The sequence below is a fragment of the Mustela nigripes genome, chromosome 7 (genome assembly GCF_022355385.1).
Source record: "Mustela nigripes isolate SB6536 chromosome 7, MUSNIG.SB6536, whole genome shotgun sequence".
Lineage (NCBI taxonomy): Eukaryota > Metazoa > Chordata > Mammalia > Carnivora > Mustelidae > Mustela > Mustela nigripes.
Genome location: NC_081563.1, coordinates 66,405,035 through 66,429,481, shown reverse-complemented (window position 1 = coordinate 66,429,481; position 24,447 = coordinate 66,405,035). Strand labels below are relative to the sequence as shown.

At 33.1% G+C, this 24,447-nt stretch overlaps 1 protein-coding gene across 8 annotated transcripts in view; it reads right to left on the bottom strand.

Moving 5' to 3' along the window:
• Positions 1 to 24,447, bottom strand: part of CCDC88A (coiled-coil domain containing 88A) — a 125,450-nt gene that overhangs the window by 73,627 nt on the left and 27,376 nt on the right. For all 8 annotated transcript variants that reach the window (XM_059406057.1, XM_059406058.1, XM_059406059.1 and 5 more), the window contains exons 3-7: positions 21,004 to 21,112; positions 10,260 to 10,329; positions 8,033 to 8,091; positions 2,069 to 2,152; positions 368 to 508 (exon numbers count right to left, since the gene is read on the bottom strand). In XM_059406057.1, the coding sequence (XP_059262040.1) occupies positions 368 to 508; positions 2,069 to 2,152; positions 8,033 to 8,091; positions 10,260 to 10,329; positions 21,004 to 21,112 (463 nt within the window). The remainder of the gene's footprint in view (positions 1 to 367; positions 509 to 2,068; positions 2,153 to 8,032; positions 8,092 to 10,259; positions 10,330 to 21,003; positions 21,113 to 24,447) is intronic.

Genomic DNA, 24,447 nt, shown 5'->3' with positions numbered 1-24,447 from the left:
GCAAAACTAAGAAATTAACCTTAAGCAAATTCTCATGCTTCAAAGGAATGATTTTTCCATTTACATCAACAGTATTTTCAGTTTTGCACTTTTGTACTGTTGCCAGGGCTGTGGAGATGACTTAAAAGCACACAGGAACAAAATCGGAATAGATTTAAAAGAAAGGAGAAAGGAAAATCTAACTGCAATCTCTTTACTAGCAATTTGGGGCTCTTATCTACCCTTTTTGGTTCCTGTGCTGCACAAAAAAACAGACATAAAGTACTTTATTACCTGTCCCTAAGAAACAAAGTATCAATTTTGAAAACCCTCTGAAATCACTTTTGGAAAGCAAACTTTCACAATATACTAAAGAAAATTTACAAACCTCTGAATGTTCATCTCTCTCATCTATAAGTCTTTTTAGATGTAATGCCATATTTTTCAAGAGTGGTTCTATTTCCTCTTGAGACATATCAGTCACTTCCATCCATTGCAGATCAAACACATTTTCCTGATTATGGGTTACCTTTAGCAAAGCAAAAGGTAAAATAAACAATGTTTTAGAATAGCTAATACTTAAAAACTGATTTCATTTTAGTACAATATTAGCTCAAAATTATATATCCTTTTATCATAAGAATATGAGAAGCAAATCTGATCCTAAAGAACACTTGAAATCAATGAATGATGAAAAGGCTAATAATAAGAATTATTTTTACTAAGTATAAACTATAAATAAATTTCTATTTGTCTTCCTGTCAACTAAAAAGTAAAACATTTCATTCAGGCATTAAATGGTGATATGTTTGACAACTATTTTAGCAAAATCAGTTGAACTTTTGAACTTTTCTTTAGGTAAGACTAAATTTATTGTGCTTGATTCAAAAGCAAAAGTTTTTTAATCCTGTAGGATATGTGTTACTGCACTTGTATACTTGAAAAGCTACATTTTTATAGAGTCTGAAGACGACACTACCACAGAACCTTAGGAGAAAAGGACTACTAACATAAAGATTTTTAAAAGAATGGAAAAGTTACATAAATGAAATACTTATTTCTTGCTTTTCTTTTCTCACTGTGATTCTGATATTCTGCTTTAAATTTTACAAGAAACTGCAAAAATAATGCTTTCAAGAATGATGAATGGCAAATTTAGTAACTTGTAATATTTAGCATTTATTCAAAATAAAATACAAACCACAGAGCGAGCATAAACAAACAAACAAACAAACATATATAAGGGGAAACTACCAAAACCCCCCGTGTATCTTGTGGAGTACTAATCTGCTAATTGTTGACAACAGTATTACAGACAAGATAGTTGGACTCTATGAATGCTAACACAAAGGAAAGATGATATACACAACACAGGTTATTCAAATAGAGACTATTTTAAACACTAACAATTTTTGCTATTTAAAAATTCTCTCCCTTTCCTCAGTTCTCTTTCTAATCAACATGTAAATTATAACATGATCTAGTCCTAAAAAGTCTTGTTATGTGTGTAAGATTAAAAGCGCAAGACTAGATAGATGCAGAAATAGCAGCTTTTAAAACCCATCTGTTATTTTAATTGCTTAATATTGCACAATATGTCCTAGACTTAAGTTTTTATAAGATGTTACAAATCACTAATGTGTTACAATTCAAGCAATATCTTCAATAAAAATTATACTGTGTCCATTCAAAAGGAAATCACTGGAATGAATTAGTACTAAGGTTATCTTCTGACCTTTCACTTTAGTTTTGAATTACAGGCAGTGATCCAGTTTCTGCTGCTTCCGTTTACAATACTGTTCATCTGTGCTAACAAAGACATACACTTCATTCCTTAAACACCTTCCACCTAACATATCTATGGATAAAAGCAACAGTACATGGTAGTTTGCACTGTGCCATGAGGATTCATTTAAGAAGTTATCTCTAAAGAGAAGACAATAACTTGTCTAACAGCAGGGTTCATCTGTATCTGACCTTGATTTGTTCTTGCTTGTCCTAAGACTTCAAGTATTTGGGGAGATATAAACACATCACAAGCTTCATAAAAATTAGTATTAGTATATAAAAACTATGTATAGGTTATTACCTCTTGAATATGTGCCGCAACTGCTGCTTTTGTATCAAAATCTAAACTTTGAATTCTTTCAATAAATTCTTCTTTTTTCTGACACTAAAAGAAATTAATAAAATGGTCACTCATGTTTTATGGTCTACAGTCCTTAGTATGTTGTAAATAACCCAAAACTCATCAGGCCAAAAAACTTGGCTCTGTTTTGAACAGTACAATGAAGGTTTTGTTTGTTTTGCATTTAAATGGTCTAATATACTTACCTAGAGAAAAGATAACAATTTAGAAATATTTATTCAAAAAGCACAGCACTGAAAACTCATACTATTTTTATGTTGTAAAGTTCTAAAGCGGGAAACCATTACACAACCCATCTGAGGTCAGTACAATATTATTATGCTAACTTTACAAACAGAAAAGTAAAGAATCAAGAACTTGTTTCAGGGAGGATAAGTTACTTGCCAAAAAACACAGTGAGTCAGTGGTAGAATTCGGAATACAGCCAAAAAGCTCAGTCAGTCTTTGGCTATCATCAAACAAAACAGCCTTTCTTCTTAGGAAAAAAAAAATTGTAAGCAATTTTTACTTCAAGCTTACAATCCATTCTCACATCTTCATTCTATCAATCTTAATAAAAGAAACCTACTTTTGAAGCCCAGTTCAACATTTATAAGGTATTATAAATATTTGATCCGTTTCTATCATAACATAAAGTTACCAGGGGCAAAATTCAAGAGTATATACAAGTACACATATACTGAGTGGAATAAAGGCAGCAATTCTTTATTGTATAACTTTATAAAATCTTTATATAAATTCAGAATATTATGATATAAACCTAATCTTCTTCTTTCCAGTCAGTACTAAATAACAGTTTAACATGTATCTTAATATCTCTACCTCCCATCTACATCTCTTAAACTGCAATCCAACTGCTGGTATAACTGTACTCTTGGAGCTACCAAATGAAAAGTGCATACAAAATAGACAGCACTGCCTTGTCTAGCTTAGTTGCATCTCCTGGGCCAATTATCCAACTACTAGTGAAGAGAATATACTCACAAAAAGAAAAATTGGTTCTTTGATCATTAAAAACTTAGCAAGGTTCTGCTTTATACTCTACACATTTATTATCTCAAATTGTAACATTCTATTTCCATTGTCTACAATTTAACTTAACACATTCCCATCTGTGCAAATAGTTTTATGCCCTGTTAAAATTATTAGAATGATATAATAATATTTAAAATTAAATTACTAAGAATGTACAATTTCTAACTGTGAGTAGGAAATCGAGTTTTAGGTGATGGGATGAAAATCAGTCAATTTAAAAACAAGAATTTTTTTATCTGTAAATAATATTTGACAGGTCTAGTGAGAATAATTAAGAATCACTTTCTGATAGTACTTTTGTAGCATAATTAACTTTTTAGGTATGGTGTGCCCAATTTTTAAATTTATTGCTTCCAAAGATGTTGGCCTATAGTTTTCCAGACAAAGAACAGATAAAATAGCAGGGTTATGATGACTATGATTCAGTGGAAAGGTCTCCCAATTCAACTGCCATATCTTTGTCTGCCTTCAGTTTAAACTTAATACATATACTTCCCTTCTCTAAGCCCTATAGCCAAATCATTAGCTATATATGGCTACTAAATACAAAATGTAGCTGGTGCAACTAAGCAAATGAAATTTTCATTTTATTTAATAGTAATTGATTTTAATTTAGCCTCATGTGGCTTACAATGGTTACTATATTGACAGCCCCATTCTAGAGCATAAAGAAGTCTGGTGTTTAAAAACAGACATATAAATAGCTTTACTTCCATATATGAAGGCTCTCGTGAAGAAGACTAGATAATCATCGGCAAATTTTTTCCACCTAAAATGAAGTTCTCTTTTATCTTTATATAAAGTTCTTAATATGTTATGGGCACTAAAGTTCTTTCTAACTCTATTATAGCAACCGATATCTAAGTCAGCAGATTCCAGATATTCCAAGAAAAGTGCAGAAAAGTTATGGGGGTGGGGGTGGAGCACGTACGTGGCTTAATTGGTTAAGCCTCTGACTCTTGATTTAGGCTCAGGTCAGGATCTCAGGGTTGAGCCCTAGGATTAAGGCCTGTGCTGGGCTCCCTGCTCAGCAGAGACTGCTTAAGATTCTTGCCCTTCTCCTTCTGCCCTTCCCCTGTTCTCTCGCTCTCTTTCAAATAAATTAATCACAAAAAATAAGGAGAGAAAGAAAAAAAGAAAGAGAGAGAAATTATTTGGGTAGGAATTTGAGGACTGGAGGAAGAATTGCATTAACCCTGAAGTTATACACCTTTCACCAGAATTTAAGCTCTTAAACTCCTCAAATTCCTCACATTTTCACTTGGTATTCTCAGTGCTTTCTCTTATTAAAAAAGACAGGATTATGAAGATAAACTATACTAAAATAAAGGAAAGAATACACAAAACAAACCACTGAAAAATAAAATGAGGAATACATTATAGTTTTTTCAATAAAAATAAAACACCAATGACTGAATAGACCATAATCTATCAAAAGTAAAACAAAAATATGCCATATAAAAAAATAAAAATGGAAAAACTAAAATTCCCTCTTTAAAGAATGGGTTTCCCCTCATCCCCAAAATAGAAAGTAATAAATGTTGGTGAGGTTGTGGAGAAATTGGAACCCTGTGTACTGTTGATGGAAATGTAAAATGGTATAGAAACTATGGAAAACAGTATGGTAGGTCTTAAGAAAGTTGAAAATAGAACTACCAAATATGATCCAGCAGTTCTTCTGTATAGACAGCAAAAGAACTGAAAGCAGAGACTCAAAGAGCCATCTCTATACCTAAGTTTACAACAGTATTATTCACAATAGGCAAAAAATGGAAGCAACCCAAGTGTCCATCAATGAATAAAATGTAGTATATATGTACAGTGGAATATTATTTAGTTTTATAAATTAGGATACTCTGACACATGCTAAAACGTGGATGAACCTTAAAGACATTATGCTAAGTGAAATAAGTCAATTATAAAAGGACAAATACTGAATGATTCCCACTTAGGTCCTGGAGTAGTCAAATTCATAGACAGAAGTAAAGAATGGTGGTTGCCAGGGGCTAAGGGTAAAAGAGATATAGGAAGTTACTGTTCAATAGGTATAAAGTTTCAGTTTTGGAAGATGAGAAAAGTTCTGAAATAGTGGTGATGGTTGCAAAACAATGTGAATGCATTTAATGCTAATGAACTGTATAAATTTTTCCCTGACTAAAAAAAATTAAAAACACTATCAGCAAAAAATTCCCTCTATACTAAGCTACATTTGCTATTATCATATATTCTCAGAAAAAAAAATTGAAAAAATTGCCTCAGCTAGAAGCTATGTATTGCTTCATTTCCCCAAAATGTAATGAGATAATTAATGTTCTAAATTGCTAATTTTTAGGATGCTTTACAGATAACTGGTAGGAAAACAACAGGCTGTAGCCCTCAAGCTGACCAAGTTCAAAAATAGCTTTCTATATCAAATGCTAGTGTTAGAATTGCTTGTGAGGGCAAACATAAAGGTCAAATTTTAATTTCAATCACACCTGACACAGTTACTTTCAACATTATGCAACCTTGCAAAATCCCAAAATAAATAATATTTTTGGATACTAAATAGCCAGTACTAATATAAAACTAAGATCTGCTGAATTTCACATGGGCTTCAGAGAAAAATATTGGTCAACAACATATACTGCAAATATTTTTCCTTCTGTGTAGGATGATTTTGCTTGAGAATCTCTCAACTATCTCATGGCGGGATGCACAGCTGTATGCCCATAAAAATTTTAGCTGATGCTCAGAACTGATTCAGAAGATGTGTTATTCACTAAAAAAAGATTCTGGTGGAACTGGACTGGTTTAATTCCTCAATAATGGAAATATCTAAGCCCTGGCATTGAATAGTTTTCTTTGTATTCAAAGTTATTCCTGTGGATTTATGTATAACCAAGGATAAAAAAGCCTTAATTATAAATTTATTCTGTGAGTTAAGATCTTTGGATAGTGACTAATTTACTGTTTTGAATGCTACTTCCCCTTAAGAATTTCAAACTTTCTTCTTCAAAAGAAACAATTTTTTTTCCCAATTTCCTTATGCTTCCTTCCATTTCTATTTCTTTTCATGAATATAGTATCTTTTAAAGTTTGCAGCCCACTAAATTCCTGGACTTTAGTATCATATCAGCAACTTTAACTTACTATTTCTACCTACAAATCACAAGTATAACAGAAAAAACTAATCTTAATGTGGAAAAACATTATTTATGCCACTTACATATTATATTAAACATTAGACATTTTAACCTGTTGAATTACACAAGGACAGATTTTCTGTAATAGACATGACATTCCAGAAATTATTCAAACAATACTTGTTAGCTGATTGGTTTTGTCCTGAAGTACCTTTTAGTTCTTCAGTATCAACAAAGGTTTCTAATTGTTCATACAGAGAGTTAAAGGCTAACCAGAGATTCTGTTACACATTTGATGTCGTTAGCATCAGTGGCTCCCAAATACCGACAGGATGAAATCTAAATTCTATTTTAAATATGGGATACTACAGTTATAACAAATAGGGTAGGGGTTAGCAGCTTAGATTTTATAGGTTTTTTTGTTGTTGCTTTTACAGGTGGTAATAATGATTACTTCTTTAATATTTTAGGCTTTCCCTTAACTGTTCATAGAAAGTTCTTAGTTCTGCTCCATTCCCACTGTCAATTTAAGTAACCAGAAATAACAACCAAATAGTAACCAGAAGTTACAACCAAATTTATGCTGTCACTATGTTACTTACATTTACATAACATCCACTAATAGAGGTATTTTTAAAAGCAAATACATTATTCAAGGCTGTAAATAATTAAGGACTGTGTTTCTAATTTAGGATCAGATGACCAAATTAGAACAGCAATGACCACAAACACCATATTTACTGAATTTTCAATCAATTATGAAGTAAACACTTGTATACTACAGAGCATGAAACTTTAATAACATGCATTGTGTAAATCCATAGCTACCGAGCAGTTAGCTCTAAAAGCCACACTCTCTTGGAATTATAATTTCTGGCATATATATGTAAAAAATTACTCATGGCCACAATATTTATTTATCCACAAATAAATTCATTCCACAAATAACTGAAGTAGTTTAACACTGTAATCACTTATCCAAAACATGGCTGATTAAAGGAAAAATCAACATAGAAAAATAGGTTTTGAAGTCAGACCAGAGTTTAAACTTAACTCTTTGGCCTGTTGGCAATATAAATCTAGAGCAACCATCCTGGTTTGACAGAGACAGTCCCAGTTTACACATGCAGTTCCTCTGTAATTGTTAACAGTACCCATTCCGACTCTCACAAGTGTCTTAATTTGGGTAACTTAAATGTCATCCCATCTAAACACCAATCTTTTTATGTGAAAAAAGAGAAAAGAAAACCTACATAAGAATCATAACTGACACAAAGTGGGAATTCAATAAATCAATGCTGCTATTATTATTATAATCACTCATCAAAAGGGCAATATAATAATAATCCATACTCCTAAATAACATTTTTCATAATTTTTGCTTCTCTTTGTTGTTAATCCTCCCTTCTGTAACATACAAACATGCACACATTAGTCATAAGATGTTTTGGGAGAAGTTTTTAAGAGTACCTCTAAGGAAAATTGAAAAACTTGAGGCTGGTAAAAGCCTCAAAATAAATATATATATATATATGTATATATATATAATTTTTAAATAATACAACTATCTGATAATAAAATAACAGAGTGTTTTCCTTCAAAATCTCCTTAGAAGGTCAGTTACTTAAAAGTTCCTAACAGACTTTGAAAACCAAACCCCTATTTAAGTCTTCCAGAAACTAGAGCCTGAAAAAAAAATAAAGAAGTTATTAAAATGAAAATAGGAAGAAATATTTTAACTTACCTGAACTGCACAACCCAGTAAAAGTAAAAGCAACTTTTTAACTTCTTCAGTGCCTTGTTCTGCAATAAAAACGATTGCTAAGTACTACATTTTACTTTAGTTCAACTCTCTTTCTTACATTGGTAGAATCCCTTCTAAAGGTAATATTCACAACAACTTGACCCAACGATTATGTATGCAAGTAGAGCAAAGAAGTCAAAAGAGCATCTCTGTATGCACAATGTGGTAATAGCAGAAGAAATGGGCAAGGATGTCCGTTTTGAAGGGCTGCAGCACAGATAAAATGGCCTTCAAGACTCTATGCAATAAAGTAGGCTAACTACATAAATACTCTAGTTTTCCATGAATGATTATATCACAGCAGTAAACCAAATGAACTGCTGATATGGGGACATGCCACAAATTCAACCAAATGGTTCCTAATAGGCCTAGCTTCTCTTAGGCCTATTAGTGTTTTCTTTCCAAAACACCTATCTTATATGATTCATCTATCTGTAAAATTTAAATGGCTTTCCACTGTGTAGGCTTATGAGGATCAAAACTTTAAATGTTACAGCAAAGCTGATAAAATGAATGTATATAATAAGCTGGATAAAGTTAATGATCTGTAACAGAACTGGATAGTATATTGGCTGTTGAATAATACTCAATTCAGATTTTCTCAAAATATTCAGCTGAGAAAAAAAAAAGTCATTTCTTTGGGCTAAATTTCACCATCAGGGCAACTGTCTATAACAAATTCCGAATCTTCTTTTCAAACATTCCCTCCTACTCTCCAGGAAACAACTTACTTTCTTAGCCACGCTAATCACCGTTCCACAAATATATATATCCACACTCCTCTGCCTTCACTTCTGTCACTCTCTTTGCTTGTCTTTATTCCCTCTAGTTAACTACTTACTAATAACAATCTTAGGCACAGCTCTAACAATTTCAGTGTAGCCTTTCCTGGCAACCACCCGTCAATGGTGCCCAGCCTCCATGAATCTGCCAACTTTAAGAATAATTACTGCCCCCCCCCCACCGCCGGGGCTCCTGGGTGGCTCAGTGGGTTAAACCTCTGCCTTTGAATCAGGTCATGATCTCAGGGTCCTGGAATCGAGCCCCACATTGGGCTCTCTGATCAGCAGGGAGTCTGCTTCCCCCCTCTCTCTGCCTGCCGCTCTGCCTACTTGTGATCTCTATCTGTCAAATAAATAAAATATTTAAAAAAAAAGAATAATTACCCCATATTTTATATGCCTAATACTTTTACATAGTTCTATTTTGTACTAATTATTACAGGATTTCCTAATCATCTGTGTATCTCTCCCAAAACACAAGATCCTCTGGGGTACAGACCATTTTCTTTATATCCCCAATTTGGTAGGTAATCATTAAATGCATGTAAAACTGAAAATAATTCCATTCTACATATTTGATTTCATTTTTTAATTTATATAATCAAATATTCCAGAATATCTCTAAAAACTATCTAAACTCCTAATTCACTTCAACTAAGTGGTAATTTCCTCAGGAAAAAGAGCTGCTTGATTTTAGTTTTTATTTTGACTTTATTTTTGTTTGTTTTGAATGAGAATGGGGGGTGAGATCTGGAGAAGATATACTTAGGATTTGCATTATGGGTAGCCTAAAAGAATAAGTCCGTTGTTGAACTGATTAGTGGCTACTAATTTCCTTAATTGTTTAAAAATCAAAACTCTGAACAGGTCACATTTAAAATCAGGCAAAAGGCATAAACTTCTGAAGAAAATAATTTAAATGATATAAGAAAACTGCTTCTCGTCTTTCCATTAGAAGTAGTTTCATATAACCTAAACATCAATCAATAAAATCTTAGATTCAAATAGTTCTAGCAATGAAAGCAGATATATGAATACAAACCTAGAAATTACTTCAAAATCACTTATTTCCTTTAATCTTATACCCACATTATCTTCTATACTTGTTTATAATGAGACACTAAAAATCATTACAGAAAGGTATCGATTTGGTAGAGTTGAAAAAACACTGCACTTAACCTAAAATGCACATCTGTAGTATGTAGATCTCATCTACATATTATAAATATTCCATTTATTTTCTCTCTACAAAATGGAGTATCACCTCTGACTTTCACTAGAGTCATGAAAAACCTATTGTATTCATATAAATAGGCAAGATCTTGATACACAGTACAGTATTACACGAAGGACTATTATTACATTATGCCAATTTTAATACTTACCAGAAAAAGGATTTTTGCCAATGATTAAAACATTTGGCAATGACATCATGATCAACTGCTGCAAAGTCTCCTGTAAAAAGATATCCCAAATGTTGTTATATGGGTAATGCTGACTAGATAATTATCAACAAGCTATAACTTACCATTTGTGCACTTCTCTGTAGATATGCTACAATGCAATTAAAAAGCTTTTGCATAAACAATGAATCTTGGAACACTGAAAAAATAAAATTAAAAAAAAAAAGATGAAAAAAGTTATCCAAGGTCTTAAAAAGACTTATGGTTTCACTCATGTGGAATATAAGGAATAGCTCAGAGGACCACAGGGGAAGGAAGGAAAAACTGAATGGGAAGAAATCAAGGAGATCAAGGAGTAAGACAAATCATGAGAGACTCTGGACTCCAGGAAACAAACAGATCGTTGAAGAGGGGAGGGGCATGGGGAAATGGGGCAACCACATGATGGGTATTATGAATGGCACCCAATGTGATAAGCACTGGGTGTTGTACATAACTAATCAATCATTGAACACTACGTCAAAAAACCAATGATGTATTATATGTTGGCTAATTGAACAATAAAAATTAAAAAAAAATAAAAATAAATAAACCAAAGAAAACAAATGCCAAAAAAAAAAAAAAAAAAAAGAAAAAGAAAAGACACCAGGGTAACAAAAATTATAAGGTCAGCTATACTTAATAACATATCTATTACTTACAAAATAGGGGCAACTGGGTAGCTCAGTTGGTTAAGCATCTGCCCTCAGCTCAGGTCATGATCCCAGGGTCCTGGGATCAAGCCCAACATTGGGGATTCTGCTTCTCCCTCCCCTGCTCAGTGAGGAATCTGTTTCTCCCTTTCCCTCTGCCCTGCTTGCGCTCATGCTCATGCTCTCTCTCTCTCAAATAAAATCTTTAAAAAAGCATTTTCCCATAAGCAGTATGTGACATGTACCAGAGGCTCATTAGAATTAATCTTTTATCTTTAACTCTTTATAGATATGTATGAGAAAGTTCCAAAACATTTTCTTCAGTGTTATATTTACTAGCCCTTTAAAAAACTATTACCAAAAACATGCATACATTTAAAAAAAAAGTATATACTCTGTATGTGTATCTGATTAAATAAGTAAGTGTAAAAAACTGCTAAAATCATTTACTCCAAAGACTGAGTGAGACCAAGTCTGGTTTTTTAATAAATGAATTTTCCAGTTCAAAGCAAGTTACCTCAAGATGGAATACGCTATTAGCAAGTAGGTAACAGCTAAATGGACTTAAGGGAATAAATTTCTAATTATAGTTTTTAGTTTCCTTGCCTTGAAGCAAAATTATCAGGACTATCATTGTACATTAAAACCATAAATAAGAGATGTATAAAAAAAGCAATCACTATTTTGTCTCTATCCCATTTAGCGAATAGTCAGAACAAAGAACATTCAAATTCAGTATCATAAAAGGAGGCATTAAATTTTAAGAGATCCTGAATTATTAGAAAAAAGCTTTATTTCAACTTCAGGATAAAGGATTAATTCTCATTTATACTTATTTTTAAATAACATGAGCGAAAACTGATAAATCATACTAGAAAACACCAACTCTTCAAGGCAATTTATTATACTGATTTACCATGTAACATTCTATGTTGATACACTGTTATAATGAAACTGTCCAGGTGAACAGTAATCTTCAATATGGTCACTACCTTGTTCCTCTACTCTTTTCCTCAGTTGGCTCCCCATTCTCTGCCTACTCTGTTACTCCATGCCTCAATGCTAACTCAGTCTCTTTGCAAAAGACAAATGCAATCTCATAGATTTTTTTAATCATATGGTATCATCAATGACCTCATGTGTTTCACTTACACACTGTGAAATTCTATTATATTTGGATGACACAACTGCTACAGAAAACTGTTAAATTTAAAATTATCTCCATGTATCTAAAAATGTACCTTAGTATAGTAGAATCTGATACCTAGCATAGCATACTCTGGAGGAAGCCAGTCCAAATGCCTAGGCTTAAATGAAGGTTCCATGACTTACTATGTATGTGAATTTTGTTGGAAAGGGTAAAAAATAAAACAAAAGTATAGTTTTTTAAAAATAAGTTTATGAAATATTAGTTAATAGGAGAAAATCTACTTTCTACTCTACTTTTACTTTATTTCTAAGTATTAAGTTTTTATGTCTGAAAGTACTAATATTAGGCAAGGCAGCTAAAAACCACACAAATTTTAAAAAATTATTTTACAACCTCTATTTAATTCTGTGGGTTCTTCAGAGGATTCTGGTTACATTTTTGTAAAATTTCCTATTTCCCTATTCTAATCTAACAAGTAACATTGAAAATATAGACGACATAAAAAATACCAGAGGCTAAAAAAAACCTGATGGCTATTGCTAAAGCTCTATTATATATCCTCGGATTTCCCAGACTTCACCTTGTTCTAAAGATGCTTATACTGAAGGTGCTAAAGAAATGGAAAAATAATACATTTTGAGCCCAAGATAAATATAACCTTAAGTAGGAGGAACTAATAAATTGAAGGGTTAAAGATGATAATATATATGCATATGAACTAGTAAAGATACTTTGTTAGAAAAGTGATAAGAAACATATAAAAAATGTATGGAGAAAGAATTTTAGCAATACAACTGAAAGAGCCGAGAAAGTTATAAGAAAATCAGGGCTGGAACTCTGAGTGGCTCAGTTAGTTAAGCGTCTGCCTTCGGCTCAGGTCAAGATCCCAGGGTCCTGGGATCATAGCCCTCACCAGGCTCCTGGCTCAGCTGGAGCTTCTCCTTCTGCCTGCGTCCATCCCACCCCCTAACTTGTGTGCTTTCTCTCGCTCTCAAATAAATAAACAAAATTTTTTAAAAATCAGGGAAGCTATTCATTCTGTACGTACTTACTGTGTGTTTATAATTTGCCAGGCATTGTACTACACTGGAAATAAAGCAATGAACAAAAATCCATGTTCTCATGGAATTTACATTTTAGCGGGGGTAGAGCGAAGAAAAGTAAATAAATGGTTTTGATGATCCATGCTAAGTATAAAAATAATAAAGCATGGAATGAAAAGATTACTGGAGGTAGAGATAAGAAGGTTGCAATTTTTAAAGGCACACAGTATGCAAATACAGAGAATCTGAGAATTTTCAGGACCATTTAAACGAAGTTTCACAGGAACAGGGAGAAATTCTATCTTCATGTGAAAACAATCTAGAAAGATTGGTGAGTGCTGTGAAGTGTGTAAACCTGGTGATTCACAGACCTGTACCCCTGGGGATAAAAATATATGTTTATAAAAAATAAAAAATTAAAAAAAAAATACCAAACAAGAAAGAACTGGCAGAAATTATGTTAATAGGAAAATAACAGTAGAGGTGCTCTGATAGATACAAGTAATGTTATTCCCATTACTTTTTGTTGACTTCTTATAACTTTTCTATTAAAAAATGGTATATTAACTGTATTTTTAGTTGATCATCTAACAACTTTTTTTCCTGATATAGAAGTTTCTGTGAACTAAAGTTCAGTTGCCAAAGCACTGCAAGAAAGACTATTTCATGTTTGTGCCAGACTTCCTCTAAGTTATCCATAAACTACTTGCACAGTAACAAGTTAAACACTTCCAGCCAAGGTCTAGGCTCATCTCTCTTTCTTGAGTCACACACTAAACAAAATGCTGTTACTAAAACTGCACATTACTATAGTACTAAATATAAGTTTCAAAGATTTCTAAAATATAAGAGTGTCTTCTTTAGGACTCTTACAACCTATTTTAAAAATTCAAACATAATTACATTTATCATAATATTTGTGTTTGTCCTTTTATTTATTTTACTAGGGAAAAGCATTAAAGGGGCACATGGGTGGCTCAGTCAGTTAAGTGTCTGACTCTTGATTTCGGCTCAGGTTATGATCTCACGTTATAAGACAGAGCCCTACATCGGGCTCGGTGCTGGGCAAGGAGCCCGCTTAAGATTCTCTCTCTCCCTCTACTTCTGTAACCCCCAACTCCCTCTCTCTTTAAAAAAAAAAAAGTGACTTATTTTATCATATTTTAGTCTACAGAAAAAAGTAAATGGATAGCATTAAAAAGAAAGAACATCTGACCAAAGTGTCAAAAATATGATGGAAAATAAAGTATGCATTGTATATAAAACAAAAGGTCCATTTCTTTGGCTACTAGGTTTTACAAATTTTAATAATCCACATGTTGCTTATAACAGATGTTAAACAAAAATCTTTAAAAAGTACCAGTTTTCTCTGCCAACCAGATTAATGGTATAAGACCATTTTGTTTTTAATATTAATGACATCAACCATGCAAAAATGTCCTAATAAATTTAAATTTCCTAATAGAAAGTGTTATTTTCTTTCTGAGCCTCAAATGATTCAGCTTATTATTTTAATGGTGGTTGAAAACCATCTTACTTCTTTTAGTACTTATTTAAACTGTAGCCAGGAATGCCTGGGTGGCTCAGTGGGTTAAAGCCTCTGCCTTCAGCTCAGGTCACAATCCCAGGGTCCTGGGATCGAGCCCTGCACTGGGCTCTCTGCTCAGCAGGGAGCCTGCTTCCCCCTCTCTCTCTCTGCCTGCCTTTCTGCCTACTTGTGATCTCTGTCAAATAAATAAATAAAATCCTAATAAATAAATAAATAAACTGCAGCCAGAGTAGTCAAGGCAATCACTAGCTGCTGACAGAATTCTAAAAATGGACTAAGATTTTTACTTGTAAATTGTGTCTCTGATAATCAAATTCACTAACTTTTATTCACAGGAATAAAAATAACTTTAAAAAATCCAGAGACTAGGTAGTTATACATAATAGCTATAACTTCCTTACTTCTGACTTGAAAATTTTCCAGTATTTATTGGCAAGACAAAAAGAAATGCTTGCTGTATATGGATCAAGTGATTATCTGAAAAGGTCTGAGCTGCCACTTAAACATGAACAAGTATATCAAATCAACTTCACTTAATCTCATCATAACCAGTTATTTCTCTCAAGACCTCGTACATTACTCCTTCATTCTTCTTATTTATCACAATCAAAATTATTTATATAGTTATTTACTCATCTATTATCCCTCTAATATAACCATAAGTTCTGTAAGAACAGGGACATGGTTTGTTGTGTTCACCACTGTAGCCCCAATGCCCTGGCATTCAATTTACAAGTAACAGAACAGAGGGAAACTGCATGACATTACAATTTTTACTGAGCTTTTACATGTTCTAAATCAATAAAATGAAAAAAAGGAAGAATATGGGCACTTAAATTTACCTATCATTACTGAAAAGATAAAATAAAATAATTCCTTCCACTCACAATCATCTCAAGATTATCTGTCACTTTTTTTTTCTCCCTAGGAATCATTTCTGCAAGATGACCCTAATTCTTACCAAGACACAGACTTGTGAATTTTAACTCACCCAAATTCACTTTCCTTTTGTGAATCAGAACCACCATAATGTGCTAAAATATTTTACCTCAGTACTTTTTCTGAGGAATGTATGATATATAAAATATATGTTTAATAGTTTAAATAAATTTGGGAGAAAAGTCTGATCTTTTCAACAGATAGGTAATTTAACAGGTGACAAGAACTGCACTGATTTAGACCTTAACTTGAAATCTGTCTTATAATAAACAAGGCCAGGAGTGTCTTGGTTGACATATATGAGGGAAAAAATTTAGTATGTCAAGTAACTGTGTAAATAAGACAGTTGATCTATTCCTGAAGATACTTCAGAAGTGTCTTGACAGGGGCAGGGAGTGTGGGGTGTCTGGGTGGCTCAGTTGTTAAGCATCTGCCTTTGGCTCAGCTCTGCTTTGGGCTCCCTGCTCTGCAGGAAGCCTTCTTCTCCCTCTCCCACTCCACCTGCTTATGGCTTATGTTCCCTCTCTCTCTGTGTCTCTATCAGATAAATAAATAAAATAATAAAAAAAAGAAGTGTCTCAGAAACATTTTATCTAAGAATATGAAACACTGGGTTGATGGCAGAAATGGTTTTGTAAACTGGTACTAAAGGAAAAACACAAGGAATTGATACATGGAGAATTTCAACCTTCAGAATATTTTATGTCTTAAATATTTGAAACAATAGTGACAAAATGTTAAGATACTCAATCACTTCTAGCCCTAAGGTAGTCCACTGGTATTCAAACTTCCATTAATGAAAAGAAAAGGGTATAACTGGTCACCCCGCAAATGTTAATGAAATATTTACAGATGTGTTTAAAAAAATGGTGATAACTCAACACAAGTCAAAAATGTTATTACTAAAATCACCTGGCATTATAAGCATTTAGACTTCTCAGTTTTGGCACTATTAACATTTTGGACTGGATGATTCCTTTCTTAGGAAACTGTGCCATGCATCAGAAAATACTAAACTGCTTTCCTGGCTTCTACCCACTTTATACCAGTAGTATTCCTGTGTGTGAAAATGCTTCTTATCACTGCCAAATGTCCCCAAGGGGATAAAAACACCCTCCATTGAGAACCACTTATCGAAAATGTTGAACTGATGAATTTCACAATTTGCTCCTCCCCAAATTTCTTGATGACTACAGCATCATTAGATTAACATGATTAATAAAAGGTAATTTCAACACCTGGCTTTAGGCAGGAGGAAGACAAAAAAAAAACAAGACAACAGTAGTTTCATAAAAAATAGTTCTACATGTTACAACATGAATGAACCTTGAAATCTATGCAGGTAAGAGAAGTCAGTAACAAAAGACCACAAAGTATACAATACCATTTTTAAGAAATGTCTAGAAGAGGCAAATCTATGAAGACAAAAATAAATTTTAGCAATTGCCTAACACTGAGGTAGTGGTAGTGTGGTGGTGGTGGTGTGTGTGTGCAGGGTAGGGAAAATAGGAGTAACAGGGTTTTTTTTGGAGGGTGACAAAATTATTCTAAAACTGGTTGTACTGATGCCAGCACAACTGTCTAAATATACTAAAAACCACTGAATTGGAAATTTTAGATGAGCTAATTATACAGTATATGAACTGTATCTCAAGAAAGCTGTTTAAAAAAAAAGCAATAGTATACAATACAAAATTAGGTTGCACTGACAACTAATTTAAGATTCTGATGCAGAAATCCTTTTGCCCTCCAAGGAATCTCACTGAAATTTTCAAGGCAAACCTCCATCTCCCTAAAGATAATATGAAACCAAAAATCTAGCATTGTTTTAGTAAGAACAAAATTGATGACTATCAAAATAAGTCACTGTATCACTTAATTTACTCATTTGTTTCAAATCTAAAAATACTGATATGAAACAGATTAAAAGACAAAATAGAAGTCTTATTTACTCAAATCAACTTGAGGAAGATAACAGCTGGAATACTGGCAAGTAATACAAAAAGTTTATAAAAAGTCTAGCATAGACTTATTTCTGGGAACAAGGAGTATTAGATATTAGAAGGAAGGAAGGAATCCAAAAATCCTGGATAATTTTTAAAAAATTATTTTTGATTTCTTTTGATGGCTGCATAGTATTCCATTGTGTATATATACCACATCTTCTTGATCCATTCATCTGACGTGGATGGAACTAGAGCGTATCATGCTTAGCGAAATAAGTCAAGCAGAGAAAGACAACTATCATATGATCTCCCTGATATGAAGAAGTGGTGATACAACATGGAGGCTTAAGTGGATAGAAGAAGAATAAATGAAACAAGATGGGATTGGGAGGGAGACAAACCATAAGTGACTCTTAATCTCACAAAACAAACTGAGGGTTGCCGGGGGCAGGGGGTTTGGGAGAAGGGGGTGGGATTATGGACATTGGGGAGGGTATGTGATTTGGTGAGTGCTGTGAAGTGTGTAAACCTGGTGATTCACAGACCTGTACCCCTGGGGATAAAAATATATGTTTATCAAAAATAAAAAATTAAAAAAAAATTATTTTTGAATGACTGAACTAAAAAAATAAATAAATAAAAAGATAATTCTCAGTTAAAAGATAAAAAAGAAAACAAAAAACTGAACCCTACAAAGGAAGACAAGAAAGAAGATGTTTTTCTTGGTCTTTGGTAGAGACTAAGGAAGGTTATTTCCCTAAAGATTTGCAATAATGTACTACCAGCTCAGAAAAAAATACAAACACATAAATCCATAATATACCTACCTATAAATGCAGAGAAAGAGATTCAGAAACACATATATTCAGATGCTAATAGTGATAATCTCCAGGCACTGGAACTATGTTTGTATTTTCTCATTTTTTCTACATTTCTACAGTATACAAGTATCACTTCTAAAATAATATGGAGCTACTTAAAATAAAGTGGTTCTGGGCTGGTTGCACAAAAGAAACAAATCCTCTCTGGAGCAATAATCCTTGGCCCAGACACATAGTATTCCCACAGATAAATCCCCTCCCACCCAAAATAAGGTCAAAACACACACACACACACACACACACACACACCACTGCCACTGCTACTACCACAACCATGAGAAATAGCAAGCTAAAAACAAAAAGTATTTCAGATCACCACAGATCTGACTTCAGATTTTGGAATTATCAGGCATAAAACAAAAACAATAACAAAAAAAACAAAACAAAAAAAGAGTTTTAATTTCCAAAGAAATAACAGAATTAAAAGAATAATAAAACAAAAAAGCAAAGATAAAAAGAATCAAACAGACCTTCTCCAAAAGAAAGATATAGGGTCGCCTGGGTGGCTCAGAGGGTTAAGCCTCTGCCTTCGGCTCAGGTCACAGTCTCAGGGTCTGGGATCGAACCCCACATCGGGCTCTCTGCTCAGCAGGGAGCCTGCTTCCACCCTCTCTCTGTCTGCCTCTCTGCCTACTTGAGAACTCTGTCTGTCAAATAAATAAATAAAATCTTTAAAAAAAAAAAAAGAAAGATATAATTACTGAGTCAAAAGTTAATCAGTGGGTTAAACAGAAGATCTGACACATAAGAGGCAAATTAGCAAACTGGAGAGACAGATCTCAAAAAAATACTCAGAATGCAGCACAAGACTGATAAGGTAAAAGAAAGTTTAACAAACATGGGGGATAGAATGAGAAAGTCTAATTAACATGTAATAGTAATATCTGAAAAACAGAATAGGAGAGAGATTTCAGAAGAGAGTATTAGCAATCAAGAGAGAAAAAGGACAGTTTAACCTAAGAACAAAAATTAGACTTATGGCTGACTTCTCCAGAACAAAAAGGAATCCCAAGAGAGGAGAATAAAGTCTGCAAAACACTGAGAGAAAAATAATTGTTAACAAAGAACTGCATACCCAATAAAACTATCTTTCAGAATAAGGGTGAAATAAAGGCATTCTCAGACAAATAAACACAGAAATTTTACCTTCAAAAAGCCCTCTCTAAATAAACATTTGAAGGATATACTTCATAAGAAAATGATACCAAAAACAATTCTGAGATACAAAAGAAAATTATGGAGCAGGGGGGAGGAAAATACATAACTTGATCTAAAGGAACACTGATTCTATTTATTTAACAGTAATTTTAATATCTAATTTATGGGGTTTTTAAAAAAGAACAAAAAAGACAAGAAGGGCTTAAAAAAAATCATAAAGGAGAACTGGAGTTAAAGTCTTCTAAGATCATCGTGCTATTCCATAAGAGTAAAGATATTAATTTTGGCCTTTGCTATCGTAAAAATTGAATGCATAATTTTGAGAGTGGCCTTTAAAAAAACAGAAGGAGGGTGATAAAGATTTAAACCATTAGAAAAAAATATGTGGAAACAAGTACTTATAAATGATATAATTTTCCATAATAATTAAAAAATTCAAAACTCATTTGCATTTAGTCACATAACTCTCAAGTGGATAAAGGCAAACTTGACAAATCTACCATCATGGGAGAATCCAACTTTACCTTTCTGAGTAAGTGAGACATCAAGAGAAAATTAAACAGGCCACAGAAGGTTGAAAAATGCAATTAACAAACATGTTTGCTCTGACTCTGTACCCAAACAACTGGACAGTACCTATCTTTTTGAAGCGCAGATCAAATCTTAATAAAAAGTGAAGACATAATAGGCCAAGCCAAGTAATTATTAACAATTGTCAAAAAATTAGCATCATACCAACCATATTCTTTAAACAAAAATAAAAACCAAAAGAAGTCTGCTTGAAAAATACTTATTTTAAATAACTCAAGTGGAATAAGAAACCACAACAAAAATGAGAAAATACACAAAAATAAACATTTAAAAAAAATACAACATACCAAAATTTGTGTGATGCAGCTATAGTGATTCCTAGAGGTATAGTGATAGCCTGAAGAATGCTCATACTTAAACTCTGAAATATGCGTCCAATTTGTTTTAAAAGGGACAATAAAAAGTATAAGTTTCAGAGTCCAGAGTGCTCACCATAAAATGTGTATGTTTCAAAGACATAATTCAAGTAGCTTAATAAATTGTTGCATTATTATAAAGCTCTCAGAAAGTGTGAACTGGTTTTAAAAATTCATAAAATAGAATAATTATTTTTAAAAATTACATAATTTTAAAGTGCTTGCTTGTATCTTTAATATTACATATGAAATAAATTATATCAATATTGCTCTACTTCCAGCAAATAAACCAGTATCTGGCACATAATAAGCATTTAGTATATGTTAGTTGATGATACTCACCTTTTGTTATTACAGAAAAATGTGAATACACAGGCATTTATTAAAATACTAAATAAATTTTTTAAAAAGGATCACTTACCTGGTAATAAAATTTTATCTGTCTCACCAAAATGGAAAGATTATGAATTCTAAGTGAGGCATCATTGTTGACTTTTTTATTTACTCTCTGACTCTCCGATTTAGGATTACTGTAAGAAATTTAAAAAAGATGGTTTAAACTAAAATTATATTGAAATATACCTATCACCCTACAGATGACTGAAAAGAACCATAAAATACATTTTTCCTTTAAAAAATTGCGTGTCCACATGCATTAAAGAGACAATCCAAAATGAAGATGATTTTTTTGACATGTGTTCTATGCTTCTAATTAATATAAATGCATTTGATATTTTTAGGACAATGGCAAAGTAAATTTGAAACATAAGTCAGATATTGCTCTTCATTCTCATTTTGTTTCTCTACCTTCCTGGGATGAATAACCTCCTACTTCCTTTGAATATATTTATTTCCATCACCCAAAATAAATCTATTTAAATCAAGAATGTAAAATATGAGTTAATAATCAAGAAATGCTCTATCTTCTCACTGAATAATGGGGACTATATTTGAGCAGGCACTGTAACACAGGAATTAAAGAATGCAGTTATAACATGGGTTAATACTTTAATCTTGGGTAAACTTTACAGATTCAATGAAAGCAAATGGTTGAATGATTCTGAGGTAGCAGAAACTGAGGAAAAACAGACCATGGTTAAGAAAGTGAAATTCAGGGCGCCTGGGTGGGATCGAGTCCCGCATCAGGCTCTCTGCTCAGCAGGGAGCCTGCTTCCTCCTCTCTCTCTCTCTCTGCCTGCCTCTCTGCCTACTTGTGATCTCTCTCTGTCAAATAAATAAATAAAATCTTAAAAAAAAAAAAAAAAAAAAAGGGACGCCTGGGTGGCTCAGTTGGTTGGACGACTGCCTTCGGCTCAGGTCATGATCCTGGAGTCCCGGGATCGAGTCCCGCATCGGGCTCCGAGCTCCATGGGGAGTCTGCTTCTCTCTCTGACCTTCTCCTCGTTCATGCTCTCTCTCACTGTCTCTCTCTCAAGTAAATAAATAAAATCTTTAAAAAAAAAAAAAAAGAATGTGAAATTCAATGACACCAAAAACAAAAACAATATAAACAAAAAGAAAAAAAATGAGTGTTAACTACATAAAACTAAAAAGCTTCTGCACAGCCAAGAAAACCATCAACAAAATGAAAAGGCAACGTATGGAATGGAAGAAAATATTTTCAAATCATATATCTGATAAAGGGTTAATACCCAAAATATATAAAAAACTCATACAACTTGACAGCAAAAACCAAACTAATATTAAAATGGGCAGAGGAACTGAATATTTTCTAAAAAAAGATCTACAAATGGCCAATAGGTACATGAAAAGGTACTTAACATCACTACTCAAAAAAATGCCAATCAAATTCATTACCCTCACATCTGTTAAAAGAGCAACAGCAAAACATCAAAAACATAAGAGATAACAAATGTTGGCAAGGATGTGGAGAAAAGGAACTCTTCTGCACTATTATTAGGAATGTAATTTGTTGCAACCACTGTAGAGATTCATCAAAAAATTAAAAACAGAGCTACCATATGATCCAGCAACCCAATTTCACAATATATAAGCCAAAGGAAGTGAAAGCAGGATCTCAAAAAGATACCTGCAATTCACTGCAATATTATTTACAATAGCGAACTCAGAGAAACAACCGTCTATCAACAGATAAATGCACAAAAAAAATGTGAGATACATACCATATATATTTATACACATGTATTAGAGTTATTATTCAGCCATGACAAAGGAGATCCTGCCATTTTCAACATACAAATGGACGTTGAAAACATTTGATAATAAACCAGGACAAATACTCATTTATGTTCTTTTTAAGAAGAACAGGAAATCCAAGTACAAGTGGTGGCACTAGAACAGAAGGGATGTTGATGACAGAACATAAGCACGTACAAGCTAGTTCCATACTAGGGGAAAGTGGCCAGGCTGGAGAAGGACATGGCCAAGTGAAATGGCAAACGTGAAATCAGGATTCCTTATGCAAGGGCTGAACGCATAGTATCATAAAGCAAAAATCTCAGCAGTTGTTGGGACACAGTACTGTCTCCTGATTATGACTTTAACTGCTACACCTCCACACAAGAATGTAGAGAAGTAAAGAAATTGATACCTATACAATAGAGAAGAGGAACTCAATAGAACCTCTCATTCCTTAACCCTTCCCTTTTTTACCTAATGCCTTTATACTTTATACCCCTAATGCCTTCAGTTCCTTCCCCAGACAGATCAGACTGTATGGTGCTTTAATTTAAAAATTCTCAAACTTTTAGGCCCCAAACTTTTATTTTTGTGGCTGTATTTATTGTAACAGAATTTAAAACTGAGAAGATTTCACAGCTCTTTACTTATTAACTCATTTTTAAAAATAATAAATTACATGTTTAAAAATATCAAATAAAAAGATTAGTGAGAGGAGTAGCATTGTTTTACTATTTTTACACATCACTTTAATGTCTAGTTTAAACTTGAAAAACAGGCTTGCTCATCTTTGTTTCTGCATTCATCTATTGTTTGTGGTATTTTGGTTCATGTACATGAAGAAAATTTAGCCTTACCAGGATATGTACTTAGAAGTAGAAAGACCCTATGGAACCCTGCGAGGATCCTCAAACCATACTCTGAGAATTATTGCTTTACTTCAACTATTCTTTTGCCAGAATTCCCAACATATTGATCCTTTGTCATATGACCAAACTCACACAGTCAATCCCCAACACTGCATCAGTTCAGCCATATTCAGTGAGATTGCTCACAACACTGAATGAGAAAATAATACAACAAAAGTAAGTTAAAATATCAAGTAGGAATAGCTAGCATCAAATTTGCCCTCTTGCCATAAAAAGATAGAAAACTGTACAAAACATGAAGTAACAGTTTCAGACTTTGGACAGCAGAGAATGTAATGTTATAATCCCTCAAAAGGTTCTCTTTAGTGAAGCAAAGGCATTTTCCAGAATGAGGTATTGGGAGGGGTAGCCCAAGCCTCACTGAACTTAAGTACCCAAAACTTAGAGTTCAAGGAAACTGAAGTAACTAAAATTTTCAGAAAAGAATACTGGAGATAGGAAACTATCCTAATATATAAGAGAGCTCCAACTATTTACAGTGAAGATTTTGGCTAAATATGAAGTTGGGCATATGTACCCCTAAATTTTACAAGACTGAGGAGAGGACAACCACAGAAATGCTATAAGCTAAATAACAACCAAAGCTCACAAAGTACAAAAAGATATTCAAGTTCTGACCAGCCAGAGTGTAAAAGAGACCTTTACAAACACCCAGAGCATTTAGTAGAGAAACCTCAGAAAATTATCTTAGAAGTAGGAATAATCTAGCAGTTGAGTAAAAACTATCCCAGAACCTCCCCCCAAAAGCTTTCAAAATAAGCCTTCAAAGGATCAAG